Genomic DNA, 20,737 nt, shown 5'->3' on the forward strand with positions numbered 1-20,737 from the left:
GGTGATTTTGCTAGTTTTTTTTATACAAATTAACTTACAGTAGGGCGAAGCAGTGGCGCTGTAGGTAGTGCTGTTGCCTCACAGCAAGAAGGTCGCTGGTTCGAACCTCGGCTCAGTTGGCGTTTCTGTGTGGAGTTTGCATGTTCTCCCTGCATTCGCGTGGGTTTCCTCCGGGTGCTCCGGTTTCCCCCACAGTCCAAATTGCATAATGCAGTAATGGACTTACATACAGGGAAATGTCAGGGTATCGACGGCATTCCTGGCGAATTACATCTTGTGTTGAGGATCTGCAGTGAATTAGCTCAAAGGTAAACTGCCGGTGCTTTCTACACCATTAATACTTTAGCGAATCAGCTCAAAGGGAAGAAGAAGATTCATCTGAACAAAGCTTCAAAAGAATCAACTCTTTAAATTTAAACAAACAAATCATCCAGCGATCGTTCGAATAGACAGTTGACTTTAATTACGGCTATTGCTATTAAATTAAAAACCCATTTATGTTTGAGCGGGGTAGCAAGATCAAAGTTTAAGACGTAAGATTCATAAATATGCACAGGCACCTTTCTTTATACAAAATTAAACTTTATTGACTAATCAAACAGAAACTAACACCAAACACAAACACATTCATACAAGTGTAGGGGAGAGTAAAGAAAGTAAAGTAAGAGGTTGAGTGAATGTTCTGTTGGAAAGCCTCAAATTTTGTAAAAGTAAACAAAGCGAACCAAACATAATCAATTTAACCCTTCTATGGTCTCTTTAGGGTTGCATTTAGTTCACACCAGTTCAGATGGAAGTGTTACTTGCGTTCCCTTTGTGATGTGAAGAAGCTCCCTCTGTGGAGCACATGGCTGGTTGGTTGTTTTTTGTCCTCGCGAGGCTTGGAGTGGGGTAGAGTCGGTCGTTTTAAGAGCGCTGTTGGAGCGGCAACAGGGCGAGCCGTGATGACTACTGATTTGCGGCGCACTAAACTTAACTAGAGTTGATGGAAAAGAAAGAAAATAAGGTATCAGGGATGGGAATGTCTGAGCTGGCGATTCACTCATTTTGTCTGGGTCTCCGCCTGCTCCCTGAAGACCTCTGAGTTCAAGTCTTTCTTTGGTCTGAGGTTTCTGGGGTTTCTGCTATATTATACTGCGTTCACACCAGACGTGGAACGCGCGTCAAGCGCGAATGATTTACATGTTAAGTCAATGCAAACGCGCGAATAAACATCCTGCAGCGCGATACGCGCTAATGACACGAATTGCTCTGAATTGTTTTCACCATTGGTCAGAATATCTACAATAATAATGAACATCTTGCTCAGAATTATTTTCATAAGCTCCATTCTCTTTTTTTATCCATTTCCACCTGGAGATACTCATCCCGAGGTCCTCAGATTATGCAGAGTCACTGATTGGATCCAAGACCAGCGACAAGATGATCCCAAGGTTTCCATATCTCAGGACCAGGCTGTATCCTGAGCTGCTGCTGCGCTGATGGTCATGGAGGAGTGGAGAACATGAGTCTGATTCCAGTGACGCTCCAGGGACAGACGAGTCTTTGCTGAGGCCATCTTCCAGCCTCCACCGCGGTGACTGAAGCTCTGCACAAGACTTTTGGCCAGCGGAGAAATTAAAATGGTCGTGCCCAACTGAGTCTGGTTCTCTCAAGGATTTTTTTTCTTTACTCTCCTATCGGTGAAGGTTTTTTTCCCTCTCCACCACTGGCTCGCATGGTTCAGGATTGGTAGAGCTACGCATCGATGAATTTGCTCTTCAGTGTTTGAACTCTCAGTAATGATTAAATCACACTGAACTGAGCTAAACTGAACTGAACTTAAACACTGAAAACTGAACTACACTGTTCCAGTTACTATGACCATTTATGTGAAGCTGCTTTGACACAATCTACATAGTAAAAGCGCTATACAAATAAAGCTGAATTGAATTGAATGCGATTTAATGTAAACGTAAAAAAAGTTTTAATATTGAAAATAAAATAAAAAAAACAACGAGGTCACGAACTAAAAGATGATCAACATGAATCCCGAATGGAAATGAGTTTAGAGTTGCACTGTTCAAAACTGAATTCAGAGTTTCTCTAATAGCAAACAACATCAGTTTTCCTGCTCATATTTTAATGTTGTGTGTGATTATGGTGTTTTCACCTTCACTCATGATTCAAAATCTCATGGACAACAAGCAATCCGGCTTTAAGAAAGGCCACTCAACTGAGACTGCCCTGCTCTCGGTCGTGGAGGATCTCAGACTGGCTAAAGCAGACTCTAAATCATCAGTCCTCATTTTGCTGGATTTGTCAGCTGCTTTTGACACTGTCAACCACCAGATCCTGCTATCTACGCTCGAGTCACTGGGCGTTGCGGGCACTGTTATACAATGGTTCAGATCTTACCTCACTGACAGGTCATTCAGGGTGTCTTGGAGGGGTGAGGTGTCCAACCTACAGCATCTAAACACTGGGGTACCTCAAGGCTCTGTTCTTGGGCCACTTCTCTTCTCCATCTACACATCATCTCTAAGACCAGTCATCCAGAAATATGGATTCTCCTACCACCGCTATGCTGATGATACCCAGCTATACCTCTCTTTTCATCCTGATGATCCCTCGGTTCCAGCTCGCATCTCAGCCTGCCTGTTGGATATTTCACACTGGATGAAAGATCATCATCTTCAGCTGAACCTCGCAAAAACGGAAATGCTTGTAGTTTCTGCCAACCCGACTCTACACCATAACTTTTCAATCCAGATGGATGGGGCAACCATTACTGCATCCAAAATGGTGAAAAGCCTTGGAGTAACGATTGATGACCAACTAAACTTCTCTGACCACATTTCTAGAACTGCTCGATCGTGCAGATTCGCACTCTATAACATCAGAAAGATCCGACCCTTCCTATCTGAACATGCAGCTCAACTCCTTGTTCAAGCTCTTGTTCTCTCCAAACTGGACTATTGCAACTCTCTACTAGCCGGGCTTCCAGCTAACTCTATCAAACCTTTTCAACTGCTCCAGAACGCAGCAGCACGAGTTGTCTTCAATGAACCTATAAGAGCACATGTCACTCCGCTGCTCATCCGTTTGCACTGGCTGCCAGTTGCTGCTCGCATCAAATTCAAAGCTCTGATGTTTGCCTACAAAGTGACTTCTGGCTTTGCTCCTTCTTATCTGCTCTCACTTCTGCAGATCTATGTGCCCTCCAGAAACTTGCGTTCTGTGAATGAACGTCGCCTCGTGGTTCCATCCCAAAGAGGGAAGAAATCACTTTTGCGAACGCTCACGCTCAATCTGCCCAGTTGGTGGAATGAACTCCCTAACTGCATCAGAACAGCAGAGTCACTCGCTGTCTTCAAGAAACCACTAAAAACTCAACTATTTAGTCTCCACTTCACTTTCTAATCTGCAATTGCCTCTCTGAATATCACATTAACTGTGTGATAAAAAAAAAAAATACTAGTACTACTAATACTTTCCTTCTTAGACTTTACAGACCTGAAACTTGCCTACAGCACTTCTTCATTGTTGCTCTTATAGTTCTGTAAATTGCTTCCTTGTCCTCATTTGTAAGTCGCTTAGGATAAAAGCGTCTGCTACATGACTAAATGTAAATGTAAATGTCAAAACAGCCTAATGCTGTGTTCACACCAGACCCGGAATGCGCGTCAAGCGCGAGTGATTTACATGTTAAGTCAATGCAAAGATGCGAATAGACATCCTGCAGCGTGATACACGCTAATCGCTCAAAACGCACGAGTTCAAAAATCTGAACTTAAGCGGACATTCGCACTGCATTAACCAATCAGGGGCTTGCTCTTGTGGGGCCATGATTATGACATAGCGAATTTGATGTGCGAATGAAGCGAGTAAACTCAAGTCTATTTACGGGCGAATAAAGCAATTTATCTGCGCGTTCCGCGTCTGGTGTGAACACAGCATTACACACAAGAGAATGCTCCTCTGCATTCATGTCATGTGTGCTGCTTTTCTCCGGTGTGAATTTTCATGTGTTCATTAAGCTGCACAGAGTGTGTGAAACTCTCCAGACACTGATCACATGAGTACGATTTCTCTCTAGTGTGGATCTTCTGGTGCCGATTCAATCTTGCAGCTGTAATAAAGGTCTTCTCACACTCAAAGCACACATACTCTTTTACACCAGTGTGGATCTTCTGATGTTGTCTTAAATTTGACATCTGTGTAAAACTCTTCCCACACTCAAAGCACATATACTCTTTAACACCAGTGTGGATCTTCTGATGTGATCTTAAATGTGACAGCTGTGTGAAACTCTTTCCACACTCAGAGCATGAGTAAGGCTTCTCCTTTGTATGAGTTCTCAGATGACGTTTCAGGTCTGACGCATTCAAACATGTTTTCCCGCATTGATCACATCTGTGGGTTTTCTCTCCTTTGTGAATCTTCATGTGTTCATTAAAGGATGATGACCGGTGGAAACTCGTCCCACAGTGAGTGCATGCGTATGGTTTCTCTCCAGTGTGGATCCTCTTGTGTTGATTAAGGGATGATGATCGGCTGAAACTCTTCCCACACTGACTGCATGTGTACGGTTTCTCTCCAGTGTGAGTCATCTCATGCAGTTTCAATTCTTTAGCTGTAATGAAAGTCTTCTCACACTCAAAGCACATATACTCTTTTACACCAGTGTGGATCTTCTGATGTTGCATTAAATGTGACAGCTGTGTAAATCTCTTTCCACACTCAGAGCATGAATAAGGCTTCTCCTTTGTATGAGTTCTGAGATGGACTTTCAGCACTGAAGCCTTTAAAAATGCTCTGCCGCATTGATCACATCTGTGTTTTCTCTCTCCAGTGTGGATCTTCATGTGTTGATTAAGGGATGATGAGTTTGTGAAACTTTTCCCACACTGAGTACATGCAAATGGTTTCTCTCCAGTGTGGATCATCATGTGTTTATTAAAGGATGATGAGCGTGTAAAACTCATCCCACACTGAGTGCATGTGAACGGTTTCTCTCCAGTGTGGATCATCAAGTGTTTTTTAAGGGATGATGAGTCGGTGAAACTCTTCCCACACTGAGTGCATGTGAATGGTTTCTCTCCAGTGTGGATCATCAAGTGTCTAGTAAGGGATGCTAAGATGCTGTAACTCTTCCCACACTGAGTGCATGTGTACGGTTTCTCTCCATTGTGAATCCTCTGGTGCCCTTCCAAATCTCTAGCTGTACTAAAAGTCTTCTCACACTCAAAGCACATATACTCTTTAACACCAGTGTGGATTCTCTGATGTTTTCTTACACTTGACCGATCTGTAAAACTCTTTCCACACTCAGAGCATGAATAAGGCTTCTCCTTTGTATGAGTTCTGAGATGGACTTTCAGCTCTGACGCCCTCAAGAATGTTTTGCCGCATTGATCACATCTGTGGGGTTTCTCTCCAGTGTGGATCAGCATGTGTTGAGTAAGAGATGATGATAGTCTAAAATTCGTCCCACACTGAGTGCATGTGAATGGTTTCTCTCCAGTGTGGATCATCATGTGTCGATTAATACTGTTTTTGCTTGCCAGACTCTTCCCACACTGACTGCAGGTCAAACAATTCTTGTCTCTTTGCATTAAAGTATCTTCAGTCTGTAAATGAGGTGTTTTCTCAGCTTTTAGGAGTTCATCATCTTCACTCTCCTCATTCTCTTCACTAAGATCTAAAATCGAAGTAAAAAGGTTCAGTTTTTTAGTGCAACCCCAAATCAGAAAACATTGGAACAGTACAGAAAACACAAATAATTTATTGTATTTCATTGCAGACAATAGGAACACAAAATATTGCATGTTATGTACATGACATTGACATTTGGATATCTCACCTTCAACTGTGCATAACATCACTGAAATTCCTCCAGATTCCTTGAACCTTTTAGTGCGTAAAGGACAAGAGCACAAGCCTAACGCCTGTTTCACACCGCAAGCGTCAGCGGTGCGTGAGCAGAGCGTGAGCAGCGCGTATGTCGAGCAGTAGCAGCACGCAGGCGTTTGCCTTTCACACCAGCTGCGTCTGCAGCGTGCAGCTCTTCGGCAGCTGCTGCAGAGATCAACCTATCTCTGTCTATTCTATCTATCCATGTCTCTCTGTATATAAATACACTTTTTAAACTTTTCATCTGCACCAAGGCCCCTCCTATGCTGTTTCTTTAACCTGCAAATGTTTATTTTACAAATTTTATAGATCAAATAGTACTGTTTGCTTCTCAAGCTAACTTATATGAGAAGTGTCTACAGTCAGAAGACAATCGCCAGTGATATCATGTCATTTGTTTTTTGATTATCAGGTTGCTGTAGACCTAGTTATAATAATATTTATACTATATAGTTATAATGATATTTATACATGATCAAACTAGTGTTGCTTTCTCCACTTCAGTGATGTCCAGCGGCAGAATAACAGCTCGTTAATTCATGCTCGTGCAGATGATGAGACGGACAAAAGTAACCGATGCAGGCCATTCTTTTACTTATTTTCGTGTTGTCAAATTCACAGTGCAAACAGCTCCCGGTAGGAATAACTCGAGTGAACATAAAACAAAGCCGATTAAAACTTTCTTCCTTTCATAATCCAGCATGCGTGTCGAACTACAGTACCCACAATACACTTCGCCATGGACTACAAATCCCGTAAATATTCTATTTCCCCTCTCCTACAACACTAGTGTGCAACTTAAGCAAAACTGAAGCTAAAATTTTTTACATTTGGTTTTGTAGTTCGGGCCTAAATAAATGTTTGTTGCCGTTTTTAATTGTTTTAAGTTCATTTGAATGACTATATATAAACCATTTGACATTATTAACGCATTTATTGGGTAAAATTGCTACTTTTTACTGTCATTCAATGTGTTTTGGTCATTATCAATGCACTGTCACTTTGAGTGTGAGCCGCGTGTCAAAAATAGACCCAGCGCTGAAACTATCGCTGCACTGCTGCTTCGGCGACGCTCACGCCTCGCTCTGACGCGCTGCTGCTGCGTGCGGTATGAAAGCTCTAATCTGTTAACATGGACGCCGAAAACACACGCTCTGCTCACGCGCCGCTGGCGCTTGCGGTGTGAAACAGGCGTAAGCTGAACAATCGTGATCTCAGATCCTACAGGCAGTGCTGCATCAAGAATCCTCATTTCTCTATCAGCGATATCATCACGTGGTTTTAGGACTACTTTGGCAAAATCTTGTCAATTGATTAAAAAAATTAACTAATTAATCGCACTTCTAAAAAAAAAATTAATCGCGATTAATCGCATTTAAAAGACTGAAACGTGTAATTTTGGCTATTCGAGTGTAAAATTAATGTAAACGCAAGACAAATACTATTTAAATTCAAAATATAATTAATTATGGGAATTTTTGTTTACTTGTAACACAGATTTCTTCATGTAAACAACATACCCACAATAAACCATCAAGATTCTGCTTGACAGCCATATTTATTACAGAAATAAAAACACAGGCATGTTGAAGCCATTTAAATTTCAAAACAAACAATACCAATAAAGAAAACATTGATTTCCATGTTGGATTCTAAGTGGACTGCAAAAAATGCCAAAATACAGGAATTGCAGATATGGAAAACTATAATAATAATAATAATAATAAAGTATTGAAAATCTGTGCATGCCCTTGAATATGTTTACTAACTCCCATTCTATAAAAGCACAAAAGCCATATTTACGAAATAACGAGAGTTGACAAATTAAAAAACTACTTTTTTATTTTAATTAAAATAAAATTATAATCCACACTGGAAATGTGTGTGCCTGTGTGTTTTGAGGGAGCCTAGAAAATAATGAACATGACAAAAACTGCCTGCTGACGCACACAGTTAATGTTGATTAATAAAATAAAGATAAATAATAAAAGCAATGTGTCAGAGACCCTTAAAAAACATGTTTAACTCAACAATGAACCATCAAATGTAGCTAACAGAATTTACATTGTCCATCAAATGAACTTAAACAATTAAAAAATGCAACAAATATTTGTTTCGGCAGAACTACAAAAATAAATGTAAAAAAGTTGCTTAAGTTGCACACTAGTTTGGTCATGTATAAATATCATCATATTAACCATATTGTATAAATAATATTGTCACTATAAGCCTACATCATGCTGACGATCAAAAACACAATGTCATGATATCTCCTGCGCTTGTCTTCTGGCCGAGTGCATCTTAAAATACATGAATGACCCCTCATAGATCGTGAGAATCAGACATTTTCTATCATTTGTAAAATAAAGACTTGCAGGTTAAGGAAACAGCATTATAGGAGGAAGTTGCCGCGGCTGTGGTGCAGATTAAAAGTTTAAAAAAGTATATGTATATGGACAGATAGGTAACTAGACAGAATAGACAGGAATATATTGATCTGTGCCCCACTGCAGAGTTCAGACGCAAAAGCCTGCTCTCCCGAGGGGCGGACCTGCGCGTGAGAAACAGGCGTGACTCTCTATTTTGACAAATACACAACTACGTTACACAGAGCCCAACATGGAAGATTGTGATTGGGTCAGCCCAATGTCAATAAAGAAAAGAACCAATGGGCTGCAGATTATGTCAAACAGGCGCTCTGTCCGGAAAAGAAACATCTTACTTTCAGAGCGTGACAGACAGCTCACAGCACCGTCAACCACTGAGGCAGTAAGACATGACAGTCTGCTGAGTGTTTTATGGGCCGATCAGATCATAAGAAGATGATTAGCCCGGCCCAAAAAGTAAGTCAAAACAGCGGGAAAATTGCGGGCGTCTGCCCTGGCCACAACAGGAAAAAAAAAAAAAAAAAAAAAACGCGTTAATTGCGGTTTTTTTTAACGCGTTAATTATTTTAAATTAATCGCATGCGTTAACGCGTTAATTTTGACAGCGCTAACTACAATACATAGTTACAACAACAAACGCCAGTTAAAACTGTACAGTGCCAAAAGGAAGCTCTGTGTTCAAGGTGCAGAAGGTGATCGTCTGCAGAAACATGCGTTGTTGTGCTGGCTGAAAGTCTCTTCACATTCCGATAGTTCTAAAGTAGTACTAAAGTAAGATGGTACTAAGTACTATTCTGATAGTAGTTAAAGTAAATGATCTGAATGTGTTCATACGTATTCTTATATTCTGGATAAGTAATAAAACTAAAAAATGTTCATCCAGTGTGTCAGCTCACAAATAACTCAATTACGAGAACTCACATTGTCTGTCAACACATTTAAATGTGTATTTCTGCGCAGCCTTGAAATACAGCAGATGGATATTTACTGTATGATGACCGAAATGGCCTTAAACACCCAGCAGGCACAAGATGTCAACATGCCGTCAGATTGAAATTGTACCCTGACGTCGTGGAGATGCTGCATTTATTTGGAAATTAAAATCGGGTTTACATCAGAACTCAACGTCAGCCCAATGTCAATGTACAACGTCTAACCTAAAACCAACCAAATATCAGCTTGACGTTGTGTCGACGTTTCCACTATGACGTCTATCAGATGTTAATTTTGGTTGCCATAACTGCTGAATAAATGTCAGTATTTGACTTCAATAGGATGTTGGTTTAAGATGTTGGCTGGACATTGGATTTTGGTCACTTTCTAACAATCTAAAATCAACCAAATATCAACGTCATTTGATGTCATTATTGGACATCAAAATAATGTTGTCTTTAGACGCTGGCTAGACATTGAACTTTGGTCACCTGACATCAGAAACTAATCTTAAGACATTGTGTGTCTGCTGGGCAAAGACTAAATGCACTACAGAATGTTACGTTTACACACAAATCCACTAATTACATGTAAATGCATCAGCTTTTACAGCGCAATACTCACTACTCATGAGTACTTTTAAAAGGGCTACTTTTTACTCCTACTTTGAGTAATATTTGGCAAGTAATGGTACTTTTACTTAAGTATGCTCTTTCAGTACTCTTTCCACCACTGTCCACTGCTGACAGAGAGACGTCAGGCAAACTCTGCTTCATCCTGAACTTTTTTCTGAAAGGCCAGTGTAGTCTTGTATGCATGAAAAGTAAGATTGTTTCTGAAAGCTGATGTAGACTGTGTTGTTTATGAATGGGTTTATATGCACAGTAGTGTTGTTCAACCACTGAAAACATCTGGTGAAAGATTGTTCAAGATCATGGAGTAGCTTTCACAGCATCCATAATATAGTCTGTTAAATAGGCCTGAGCATTCGTTTAGCTCAAGTTCTTGGTAACGTAAGTGTAATGTAAACAGAGGACAGGATATTTCTGTGTTCAGCTCTGACCTTTATTTAGTTTAATAACAGAACATCAGTAAATGTGCTCTTCCACCTGACCAGCTTTACTGAGCTGAAGATTGATTTATATCCGCACATTTGTTCATTGTTGAACAGTGGCAGGCTGTGATACACAGTTTTGGGGAAATATAATCCTGCACCCGCTGGCCTGTCAACAACTACGCTTGATAAAGTGTGTGTCTATAGAGCAGGGGTGGCCAACCCTGTTCCTGGAGAGCCACCTTCCAGCAGATTTCAGTTGCAACCCATATCAAACACACCTGAGCCAATTATCTAGGACCTGAACATCACGTGATAATTACAGGCAGGTGTGTTTGATATGGGTTGCAACTGAAATCTGCTGGAAGGTGGCTCTCCAGGAACAGGGTTGGCCACCCCTGCTATAGAGTTTTCTGACTGGTGGATGACATGATCTAGTGTTATATCTAATCAGAGCGCATTCACGAGTTCAGGACTTAAGGAGGCGTGGCTTTGGACGGCAGGGGAGGATTGTAAAATTTCCACGCTATTATGCTAATGCTAGCATTCTGGCAGATCAGATGACTGAAAAAGAAATGAAAACAAATGTTTTATTGGAATAATACTTTTCAGATGTTTTCACTATAGAGATGTCTGTTATGAACAAGAGTAAATAAACCACGGACATTCTTCCTGGCATTTCGACTATCACACCGACACGTCTCGCTCTCTTCTCTCTGACATCAAGTCTGACTCTCCTCTGATCTGTCAGTGTCAGTCTCTCTAAATACAGTCTGAATGCCAGCGTGGGAATGCTGGTATTGCACATTTACTCATTCCAGCAAATGTTGCGAGAGCTTTATATTAACACGAGAGCGCAGTCATATACGTTAATTGCAAAAAAAACTTCTGTGATGCAGCGATAATGCTGAAAAGCAGAGAGATTTTGGAGCACAATATGCTGCCTTCTATGCTGGGGGGTAATACGGTATACTGCGGGATCTAAAATAGCAACGGTGTCAGCTTCAATACTGTTATACCACCATAAAAAAACAATGCATTTTAATCGAGACAAGTATTTAGTAATAAGGATTATTTAATGCCTACAAATGCGTATGCGTGATTGAGTATCAATGGTTTGAGTATCAATGGTTTGCCCTCTGTGTGCGTGTTGAAGAGCCGCTGAGCTGTATTTCTGACGGTGTCGTAAATTCGACGTCTTATCAATTAGAAATTATCAGACCAGAGGTTTTTAATATCAGAAAATAGACTTTATTCTCCATAATAAAGCCGAGAAAGAGCAGAGCAGACCCCAGAGCATTCTGAAGTCTCTCCTGGACACCTTCTAAAGTCTCTCCTGCTCCTTCTAAAGTCTCTCCTGCTCCTTCTAAAGTCTCTCCTGCTCCTTCTAAAGTCTCTCCTGCTCCTTCTCCTTTATTTATGTTTTTGACACACCCCTATGTGTCTCTTTTTAACTTTTGACCATTTTTGAATAGGTTTTTAGTCTAAGGGGTCCTGCTATTCTTGGCTCTCAGCCCACTAGCTCATATCAACAGAGATGTTACAGGTCTATGTCAGCAAAGTATAGATGCAACTTATGCAAAGGAACTAAGTGTTTACATACACTGTTATGACAGGATAATGACTTGATAATATGTTACTCATTCTAACTTCTGACACGTATAGCTTCATAGAAGTATTTAACATATATAATCAGTGCTTTACATATTCAGTTATTCTACACAATCAGTCACTCAGCCTTCTCCTAGTGTTGCTCCTGTGCAGGCATACTCATCTTACACAGACATATCACTGTATTTTTAACACAGGCTGGCATGTTTGCTGCAAACACTACATACATTTTGAAAAGAAAAAATTAACTGCTTTACACTTAGAAAATACTTCATACAGAGAGAATAAAATCTTCTTCAACGGCAGACACGTGAACTAGGAGAACGTTTTTCTCGTATTTCTGACGCGCTTGAACCACATGTGACAGATTATAACGGCTTTAGCAGACACATTTCTAAGCTGGGTGTCACAAAAACACTCTATAATCTATTAAAAACGTTATTAAAACCCATTTTCGGAGCGCAAATTACAACTTGTACACTCTGTAAGTGGAAGTTTTTAGCATTCTACCGGAAGACGCTGGTCGCTATGGCGCCCTCCATGCAGCAGCCACGAAAAAGGTCTATACGGTACTCAGTTTCTGAATGGTTTAGACACAAGACAACAGTTTGATGATGCTGTCTGAGCTTCACATCATAATTTTTTTTAATTATGCACGGTAATAACGGATACCAGGGTAAAATAGGGAGGTTTGACGGTATCAAAATTTGGATACTGCCCAAGCCTACTGCCTTCTTTTCCAGAGACGCCTATGAATATTTCAACAAGACAATGCAAAACCACATTCTGCACACATTACAGAGTCCTGCTGCGGAGGAAGAGGATACAGGTACTTGACTGGCCTGCCTGCAGTCCCGACCTGTCTCTATTAGAGAATGTGTGGTGCATTTTGAAGTGCAAAACCCCCACATTTGGCGTCTTCAGTCCCTAAACGTCTTTTAAGTGTCGTGTAAAGTAACGGCAACATTACTAAGTGGTAAACGCTGCACTGATACAACTTTTGTTGAAATGTGTTGCAGGAAGCAACATTGATATACGCGATTATTTAAAATAAAGCAATAAAATGATGAGGAACAGATTAACTCATGTTTGCTGTATTGTCTGCAATAAAACACAAGTCAAAGTAAATGTAGAAACGGCTTCTTTCTCTCTTTATCTGTGTTCCCCATACTGTCCCACTTGATCTGATTTGGGGTCGTCAGTCATCAACAATCAGAGCAAAATGTGAAGTGAAAAGACTCCATTTGTAGACATTTCTTTTGTAGGTCTGCAGCATAAATGAAGATCCAGCACTTTTACATGTCCCATTTAAACAAACTTATAGATGTCAAATAAATGAGCTCAGATCAAATTTACTTCGGCCTTATGATCATAAATGTGTAATAAAGATGAAAATAAAAGACAGCTGAGTGTCCATCTCTGTTTCCCCCTGAGAATAGAAAGTGAATTTACACTTCTCCTTTTATTGAAACTCTTGAACTCTTTTGCCTATAGTGCAGACGATACATCAGATGAAGTGTTCAAAGCTTTTTCTGAATCAGGAATAAACACAAACCTGTTTGTTCTTCAGTGTCTTCATCTGTAATTCTGCAGGGTTCTGGATCACTCATCTTCCCACTGTCCTTCAATAAACTCAGATTTGACTTCTGTCTGAAGGTCTGATGCTCGTCCTCACTTGTAGACTGATGGGAATATTCCAGTATTTATAGCTGAAATGAAGGAGGAGGAGCTTCACTAACAGAGAAACAGATCTGCCAAGACTAATGTAGTGTAGCGTGTGCAAAACAAAGCCAGCGGCCTATTGATGTCTAATAAACCAATAGACAACACAAGAGATGAGCACATTCCACATCTACATTATAGAGATGAGCATGAGCACTTAAAGCACTTTTGCAGACTAATGAATGTGTCCAGGATCCAAACATCAGTCTACATTTATACAGAAACCACAGCTTTCATGTGCTGCACATAATCACACTCCATGAGTTTAGCTAGCAGTTAGCAGCTGTGTGAGCTTGTGTTGGGGTAAAGTTGCTTTTATATTGGCACTTTCAGACGCTCTTCTTAATAAAATCATTTCAGAAAAGTTTTATTTGCACATTCTGATTAGCCAAATCATTCTAGCAGCCTACAACTGTCAAAGTACAGCATTGCTCACGGTCAGAGAAATACAGCTAGTGTTGTTTATGTGTTGAGTATGTTGGTGTCTTTATATGTGAACTTTATTGATATCTGTATTGTGTTGCTTTATATGTAACTGCTTCATATGTACTGTATATTAGGGCTGTGCAAAAATATTGATATATCTAACTATCGCGATAATTTCTTTCACAATAGTGTATTGATAGTTCAACCTGAAGTATCGATTCAAGTTGTGCCAAAAACCTCCTTCTCTGCTCCAGTAGATGTCGCTAACTCGCTATCAACAAAATGCTAAGTAGTATGGTATCAGAAGTAAGCAAGAGTGAGCATGGAGGAAAATATAAAGGCGCCTCCAGCTTTTTGTGGCTGCACTTTGGCTTTAACACTACACCAGAGGACTGAATTAGACAAAAAATGCCATATTAAATGCCATAATATTCGGGAAACACTACGAACTTGCGTTATCACTTAACAAGACACCACGCAGATGAATTAGCGGCACTGCGACCTCAACCGAAACCTCTTGATTCAAGGCAGACTACACTGGATAACATCATCAACAAGCTTCCGTCTACCTCAACTAACATTGCAGACTGAAAACTGCATAGGAGGAATGGGACATCAAATGGAAGGACCTGTCGTTATAACAACACGTCAAACATGACCATGGCAGCACAGCTGGCCGGCTTGTTGCATGTAAAATGTTTCGCACTTGTCATCAATTTACCTGTGTGCGACCAGTTTTCACAGCACAATGTTTACGATTGTAAAGAAACTTGAAATAATGCGTTACTTTGTTTGATTTTGAATTTATTAATTTTTTTTAATTGTGTTGTATTTTATATACGGGTTGATTTGTTGAATGAATTAAGTTTAATTATGACGTCAAAATTGCGGAGCTTACCGGATGTATAAATTGCGTGTAGAAATGAATGAAAACAAAGTAAGGAACGCTAGGTGAAACACGGTAAAAGGGGCACAGGTATACGGTTGCTTCACGGATACCTCCTTCATGAGTTATAGCTCCTGGTTTGAGGGAAAAATAAGGTAATTTGGTTTATTTGTTTAATATTTGATTGTTGATGTTGGCTTAGTGTTAATTTTCGGAATTTATTTGTGTTTGTTTATTTTCTCTCTAGCTCTTACGGTGATTCATGATTGAATAATGCGAACAAATTGTATGAAGTGTGACCAATAAATGAATCGTCAACATCAGTGGAAGACTTAGTCATCTTTTAACCAGGACGCTACAACGATGCCGTCAGTCGCACTGTCAGTTTCTAATAGTTTACCACATACTAGAGAAATTAAAATTATTTTACTTGCTTTAGTTTTAGAAATTGTTTATTTTATTTATGTGACTTTAGTGGCGTATTGGTTTTAGTTCAGTGTTTAATAACAATATGCCTTTAATACAGTTCAGTGAGTTCTCTGTTCGATAACATTGTGCAGTTCTGATGAATTGAAATGGATAGAAAATAAATTGGTATTGGAATTTAAATTTGTTTGCTGACTTTATCAAGTTGTCAATACAACATGACACACATACTAATACAAACTATTGCAATATATCACAATATTTGTTGTATCGCAACATATCGTGATATATTGTATCGTGACCCATGTATCGTGATATGTATCGTATCGTGAGGCCCTTGCCAATACACAGCCCTACTGTATATGGTGTTATGGATGTGACATTTGCAGTAAAGATTCAACACATAAACACACAGAGATAGTATATGCTAACATTATACTGAAACAAACATCTGTTTATATTTCCCTAAACAGCTAAGCACAGAGTTATGGGGTCAGGAAAAGATCACTCTGTAAACATCTTGTAGATTTTAAATGAGGGAAATAAACAGGCGTTATGGATGTGACCTAAACAGTCTGCGAGTTTACAGAACACAACATACTTTGTAGAAACTCTAAATTAAACTGCACAACCAAACAAAAATAAAGCATATCTGATGAACAAGAGTCGACTCTCTACTGAACATTACTGAGTTTGTTTTCTGCTTTTATGAGGGGAAAGCTTGGTTATGGATGTGACAGATGGGAAATTTCCACTTGTGTGACTTTGATCAATCAAATTAGGGCTGTGCAATTAATCGAAAATTCGATTTTGGCTTCTAACGATTATGAAAAAGCATTAATCGAGATAAACGATTATTGCATCATTTACCGCCCCTTTCCAGTTGAACACATTTGTTCCTCTTAAAAGTGCGAAAGTCTGTGTGCTTATGTGTGTGTGTAAGCACAGTCAGAAGCATGCTGTCAGCATTCAGTTTCATTCGCACACTGAGACGAGCACACACATCTAATGGCCCGTTTCCACTGAGTGGTACGTTACGGTTCGGTTTGGTACGCTTTTATGGCCGTTTCCACTGTCAAAAGGCGTACCGAACCAAACCGTACCGTACCACTTTTCGGGACCCTTTCGAAAGGGTCCCAAACACAAGAAAGGGTACCAAAAGGCGGAGCTAGACGCGCAGCTGAACACTATTGGTTTACAGAAGAGATACGTCATTCACTAACAACAAGCCAGAATGTAAACAAAGGACCCGCCATGTTTGAAATACACAGCGAGAGATTACAGCGGAATTATATATTCATATATCACCGTCCTGATGAACATCCACACAGCCATGGAGTAGAGCAGAATCTACCCTGTGCCTCGCAGTTTTTTTACAAGCCAGTCTGACGCGCGATCGGTTTCGCTTTCTTCCTTGCGCTCGCCGCGCGTCTATATCTGAAATAACAAACTTCTTGAGCTGATAATAATAGTGTGCTCTTGATTATTGACGTGCTTTGGAAACCCGATCCCGTAAGAAGCTGACAAATGCAAGAGTGGAGCGGACAAAAAGCCAGGAAAAAAGGAGCACGTTATTTCTTCAGCAAACGTACAGACACTCTCTTGTTTAAATTATTATCATCACCTTTTGGACTAATATGAACTGGGAATGATGGAGTGACTCTCTAACAGAGGCTTCATGACATGTGCTGCTGAAGATTGCAGACACAGATGAGAGGTTTTCACAGGCTATACTTTGTGTTGTTTTGAACTTACAAACGAAATGTCTGCTGTGTGTAGTTTTTCCTGTAGTTGGTAACATATCGGAGACTGTAAGGGGCTGTATGTGTTCATATATGTTAATTTATTTATTTATTTTATTTAATTACAGACAGTACAGTAGGCTATTTTGCACCGTCATTGATCTGCAGTTATAATCAACTCCTGTTTATAGAAAGGTGAGTAATAAACATTTATACACAAGTATTTATGTGTGTAAAGTATCTGTTTTGTGAGAAGTGCTTTTCATATGATTTGTGAACGACCTGTGCAGCTTTACTGTAGACATTTCCTCGAGCGAGAATGATGCGACTGAAACTTTCTGTCTTAAGGCTGATTTATACTTCTGCGTCAAACACCGGCGTATGCTACGGCGCTGACGCATAGCCCTTCGCTGTGGCCATCGCCGTCACTGACGTGCACCTCTCAAAAAATGTAACTACACGTAGCAACAACGCGTATCGTAAGCTCTGTGATTGGTCGACTTGGTAGCGCTGACGAGTCTGGGCGGGACAGAGCCGCGTGAATGGCGTGAGCGATTGTTTACAAGTGTGGAGTCCCGTGAAGGAGCTCCGGATGGAAAGTTTTGTTTTGTGTTTACCTCATAGTTAAAGTTGTTGCACGTCCGCCGGTTCCTGCCTCCACCTCACTGCCCACTAGCGTTTCGGAAGTGTTAATGCAGACCGTCAGAGACAGCGTGCAGAAATATAAATGCACAGCCACGCGCGTTGCATGCGCCGTGAGTTACGCCGGTCACCTGACGCAGAAGTATAAATCAGGCTTTACACCACGCCCACCAAAAGGGTACCCTTTATAGTGGAAACGCATGCCTGATAAAGGTGACCCGTACCGACCCGAACCGTACCGTACCAGTCAGTGGAAACGAGCCATAAAGTCATCTTAATGTGAGCTCTTTAATGGTCAAATTAGTGTCAAAACGCAGTGATTAGTAATTATTCATATTAACCCTCATTTGTGTAATAAACAAACGAGTTAAGAATCAAAAGACATGTGAAAGAGAAAACATTAAAGAGACAGCGCCGCAATATTCCTGCTGCCGCCTGTTTTTATCATTAATCAAACAACAGAAGAATATCCCTCACTGCTCTTGACTGAAGACTTTTGTAGCTGAAGTGTTTTTCTTACAGTGAAGATGCTTAAAGCACAGTTTTTTCATATTTTTATTCTATTGTATTTATTTCTCTGTCCTTTGCAGGGAGGAAAATAACTGTATACAGTTGAAGTCAGAATTATTAGCCCTCCTGAATATTAGCAACCCTTTTCCTGCCCAATTTTTGTATAATGGAAAGAAGACTTTTTTCTGATCATAATAGTTTTAATCACTCATTTCTAATTACTGATTTCTTTTATCTTTGCTATGATGACAGTAGATAATATTTTACTAGATATTTTTCTAAATACAAGCATTCAGCTTTAAGTGTGATCCAAAGGCTTAATAAGGGTAATTAAGCAAGTCATTGTATAAGAGTAGTTTATTCTGCAGACAATCATAAAGTATATTGCTTAAGGGGGCTAATAATATTGACCTTAATAGGTTTCAAAATATTAAAAAGAGAAAAATGTGTTTCAAAAACCTTTTAGCCAAAATAAAACAAATAAGCCTTTCTCCAGAAGAAAAAATATTAGAGGAAATACTGTTAAAATTCCTTGCTCTGTTAAACATCATTTGGGAAATAAAAAAAAATCTCAGGAGCGATAATAATTTTGACTTCAACTAATAATCGTGTTGAATAATCGTGATTACGATTATGACCACAATAATTGTGATTATGATTTCCAAAAATTGACCAGACCTAAATCAAATATAATTATTGGAAAACATTGACAGAAACAGTACTCTCCAATACAAGTCTACACAAAAACACTCACTGTTTCGGTTAAAAAAGAAAAAAAAACTAATTTTTTTTCATGTCAATGTTGATATTTACATGTGATTTCAGACCAAATATCTAAAGTACCACAGTAAACAATATAGGGAGCATGTCAGAAGTTTTCACTGAAGCCATGTGTGTAAATAAACCAACTTTACCTCAGCGGTTAATGGATGAATGAAGTGTTTAACTATAAGTGAGGAGAAAAGTGTGTGTAAAGCTCTGAGCAGCCTGACGAATGGCGGAGCGCCTCTATTGTAGCCTGCTGTAAACCTCCTGAGACTCTACAAGACTTCTGACTCCTTTCTGTCCTCAACTTCTTTGTTTTTATTCACTTTTCTGAGCTAGGCCAGTTTCCCACAGCACATGTAGTATTATAAGTCACACTTACAGGCGATTTGAGAGCGAATATTGAAAGTAAACAATATGAGGCCGTTAAAATGAGCTGTGTGAATGTAAAAGCAGCTTCAGCTCAATGTGTGCTGTTTCTCTGGCCTCTAACACAGTATACAGAATAATAATGAGTGCATGTAGAGCTCACACAGGAAATAAACAGCATTATTAAACATGTTATAACTCTTGTAACATTAGTCAGCTTCACTCACGCTCAGTCTCCAGTAGTTTGCTCTCAATTCTCCACGGAGATTTCTCACATGCAGGAACAACGATCGTGTGAGCAGCAAATGAAGCAAAATCACACGACTGCAGCCACTACACACTCACAAACTGATGGAAAACGGGAATCTTCCTCTCCTTCACTGCTGTATCCACTACATCTCTCTCTGTGTGACTCCCGCTTCACACTGCGCGCTCTAAAAGGGACGTGCATTTTCTGCTTTTGCGCATGCGTGAACTCTTAAAGGGGCAGCGCTAAAAACAAACAAACGTGTGTGCACTACTGGGGAATTTAATTAAATATCAACTGGATCTTGTCCCGCTTACATTTATCATATTGTTTAAAATATATTCTTGATTAAGCTACTTCAACATGATGAATTTATTACAAAAAAGCGACTAATCCACAAAATCTATTAATGTATTGTTCTCCTGACTCACCCGCATGATCAATCTCATCAGGGGCCTGTTTCAATAAGGAGGTTCAAACAACTCAAAGTTTAAACTTGAACTCTGAGTTGATTTACCGAGAGATTAAAAACTCTGAGTTTTCGGTTTCAGAACAGCTGATCTGAGTTAGGTCAATCAACTTTGAGTAGACCAACTCAGAATTAAGCAAACACATAGATATATACACTAGATGTCTCCTGGCCTATTGTTGTCTATTGGACGGAATGCGTCAATAGCGCCGCCATCTTGCTACAGGGTAGCGCTCCTTTCAAATGCATGCGGGACCAAGGTACAGTGGAGGACTGTGGCCATGCAAAGCCAGAGATATACACATATACACATATATCTGTGATCGGGAGTTTTCCTGGATGTTAGTATGCAAATTTTTTTTTCTAATTACGAAAATTATAATTTTACATCACTTTTCTACATTGATGGATCAGTGACCGCACGGCCATTCCTGACAATAAGCTTGTGTTTGTGTGTACAGAAATGTACTATTCACCCTCCCTGTTAAATTTGATCTAATCATGTCCTGAACACAGCTCCTCTCCTGCTTTCACTTCTCATACTGACGGAGGGAGCGATTCGCTTGTGAATGAATCCCCCGAACGACTCTTTCACTAACGTTAGCCGACAATAATACAAGTTTCTGGCAGCGCAGCATCTCGTTGTCATATTT

At 39.9% G+C, this 20,737-nt stretch overlaps 1 protein-coding gene and 1 long non-coding RNA gene across 4 annotated transcripts in view; one reads left to right on the forward strand and one right to left on the reverse strand.

The window, feature by feature from the left end:
* LOC147845367 (uncharacterized) overlaps positions 1–19,778 on the forward strand; it is a 55,467-nt gene extending 35,689 nt beyond the window's left edge. The window contains exon 3 of the long non-coding RNA XR_015480357.1: positions 19,497–19,778. This is a non-coding gene — a long non-coding RNA (uncharacterized LOC147845367). The remainder of the gene's footprint in view (positions 1–19,496) is intronic.
* LOC101885586 (uncharacterized) lies at positions 562–19,778 on the reverse strand. Of its 3 annotated transcripts, none has more exons than XM_087243593.1 (4): positions 19,596–19,778; positions 13,436–13,589; positions 4,301–5,683; positions 562–4,217 (listed from the first exon to the last, which is right to left on the reverse strand). In XM_087243593.1, the coding sequence occupies exons 2-4, from the start codon at positions 13,488–13,490 to the stop codon at positions 4,135–4,137; spliced, it is 1,521 nt and encodes a 506-aa protein (XP_087099719.1). In that variant the 5' UTR covers positions 13,491–13,589; positions 19,596–19,778; the 3' UTR covers positions 562–4,134. The 3 variants fall into 3 exon arrangements, with proteins under 3 accessions (XP_087099719.1, XP_087099720.1, XP_087099718.1); XM_087243594.1 differs by having other exon boundaries at positions 562–4,150; positions 4,234–5,683; XM_087243592.1 differs by having other exon boundaries at positions 562–5,683.
* Positions 19,779–20,737: the final 959 nt, after the last annotated feature.

The sequence above is a fragment of the Danio rerio genome, chromosome 3, assembly GCF_052040795.2.
Source record: "Danio rerio strain M-AB ecotype USA chromosome 3, GRCz13ab, whole genome shotgun sequence".
In the NCBI taxonomy this organism is placed as follows: Eukaryota; Metazoa; Chordata; class Actinopteri; order Cypriniformes; family Danionidae; genus Danio; species Danio rerio.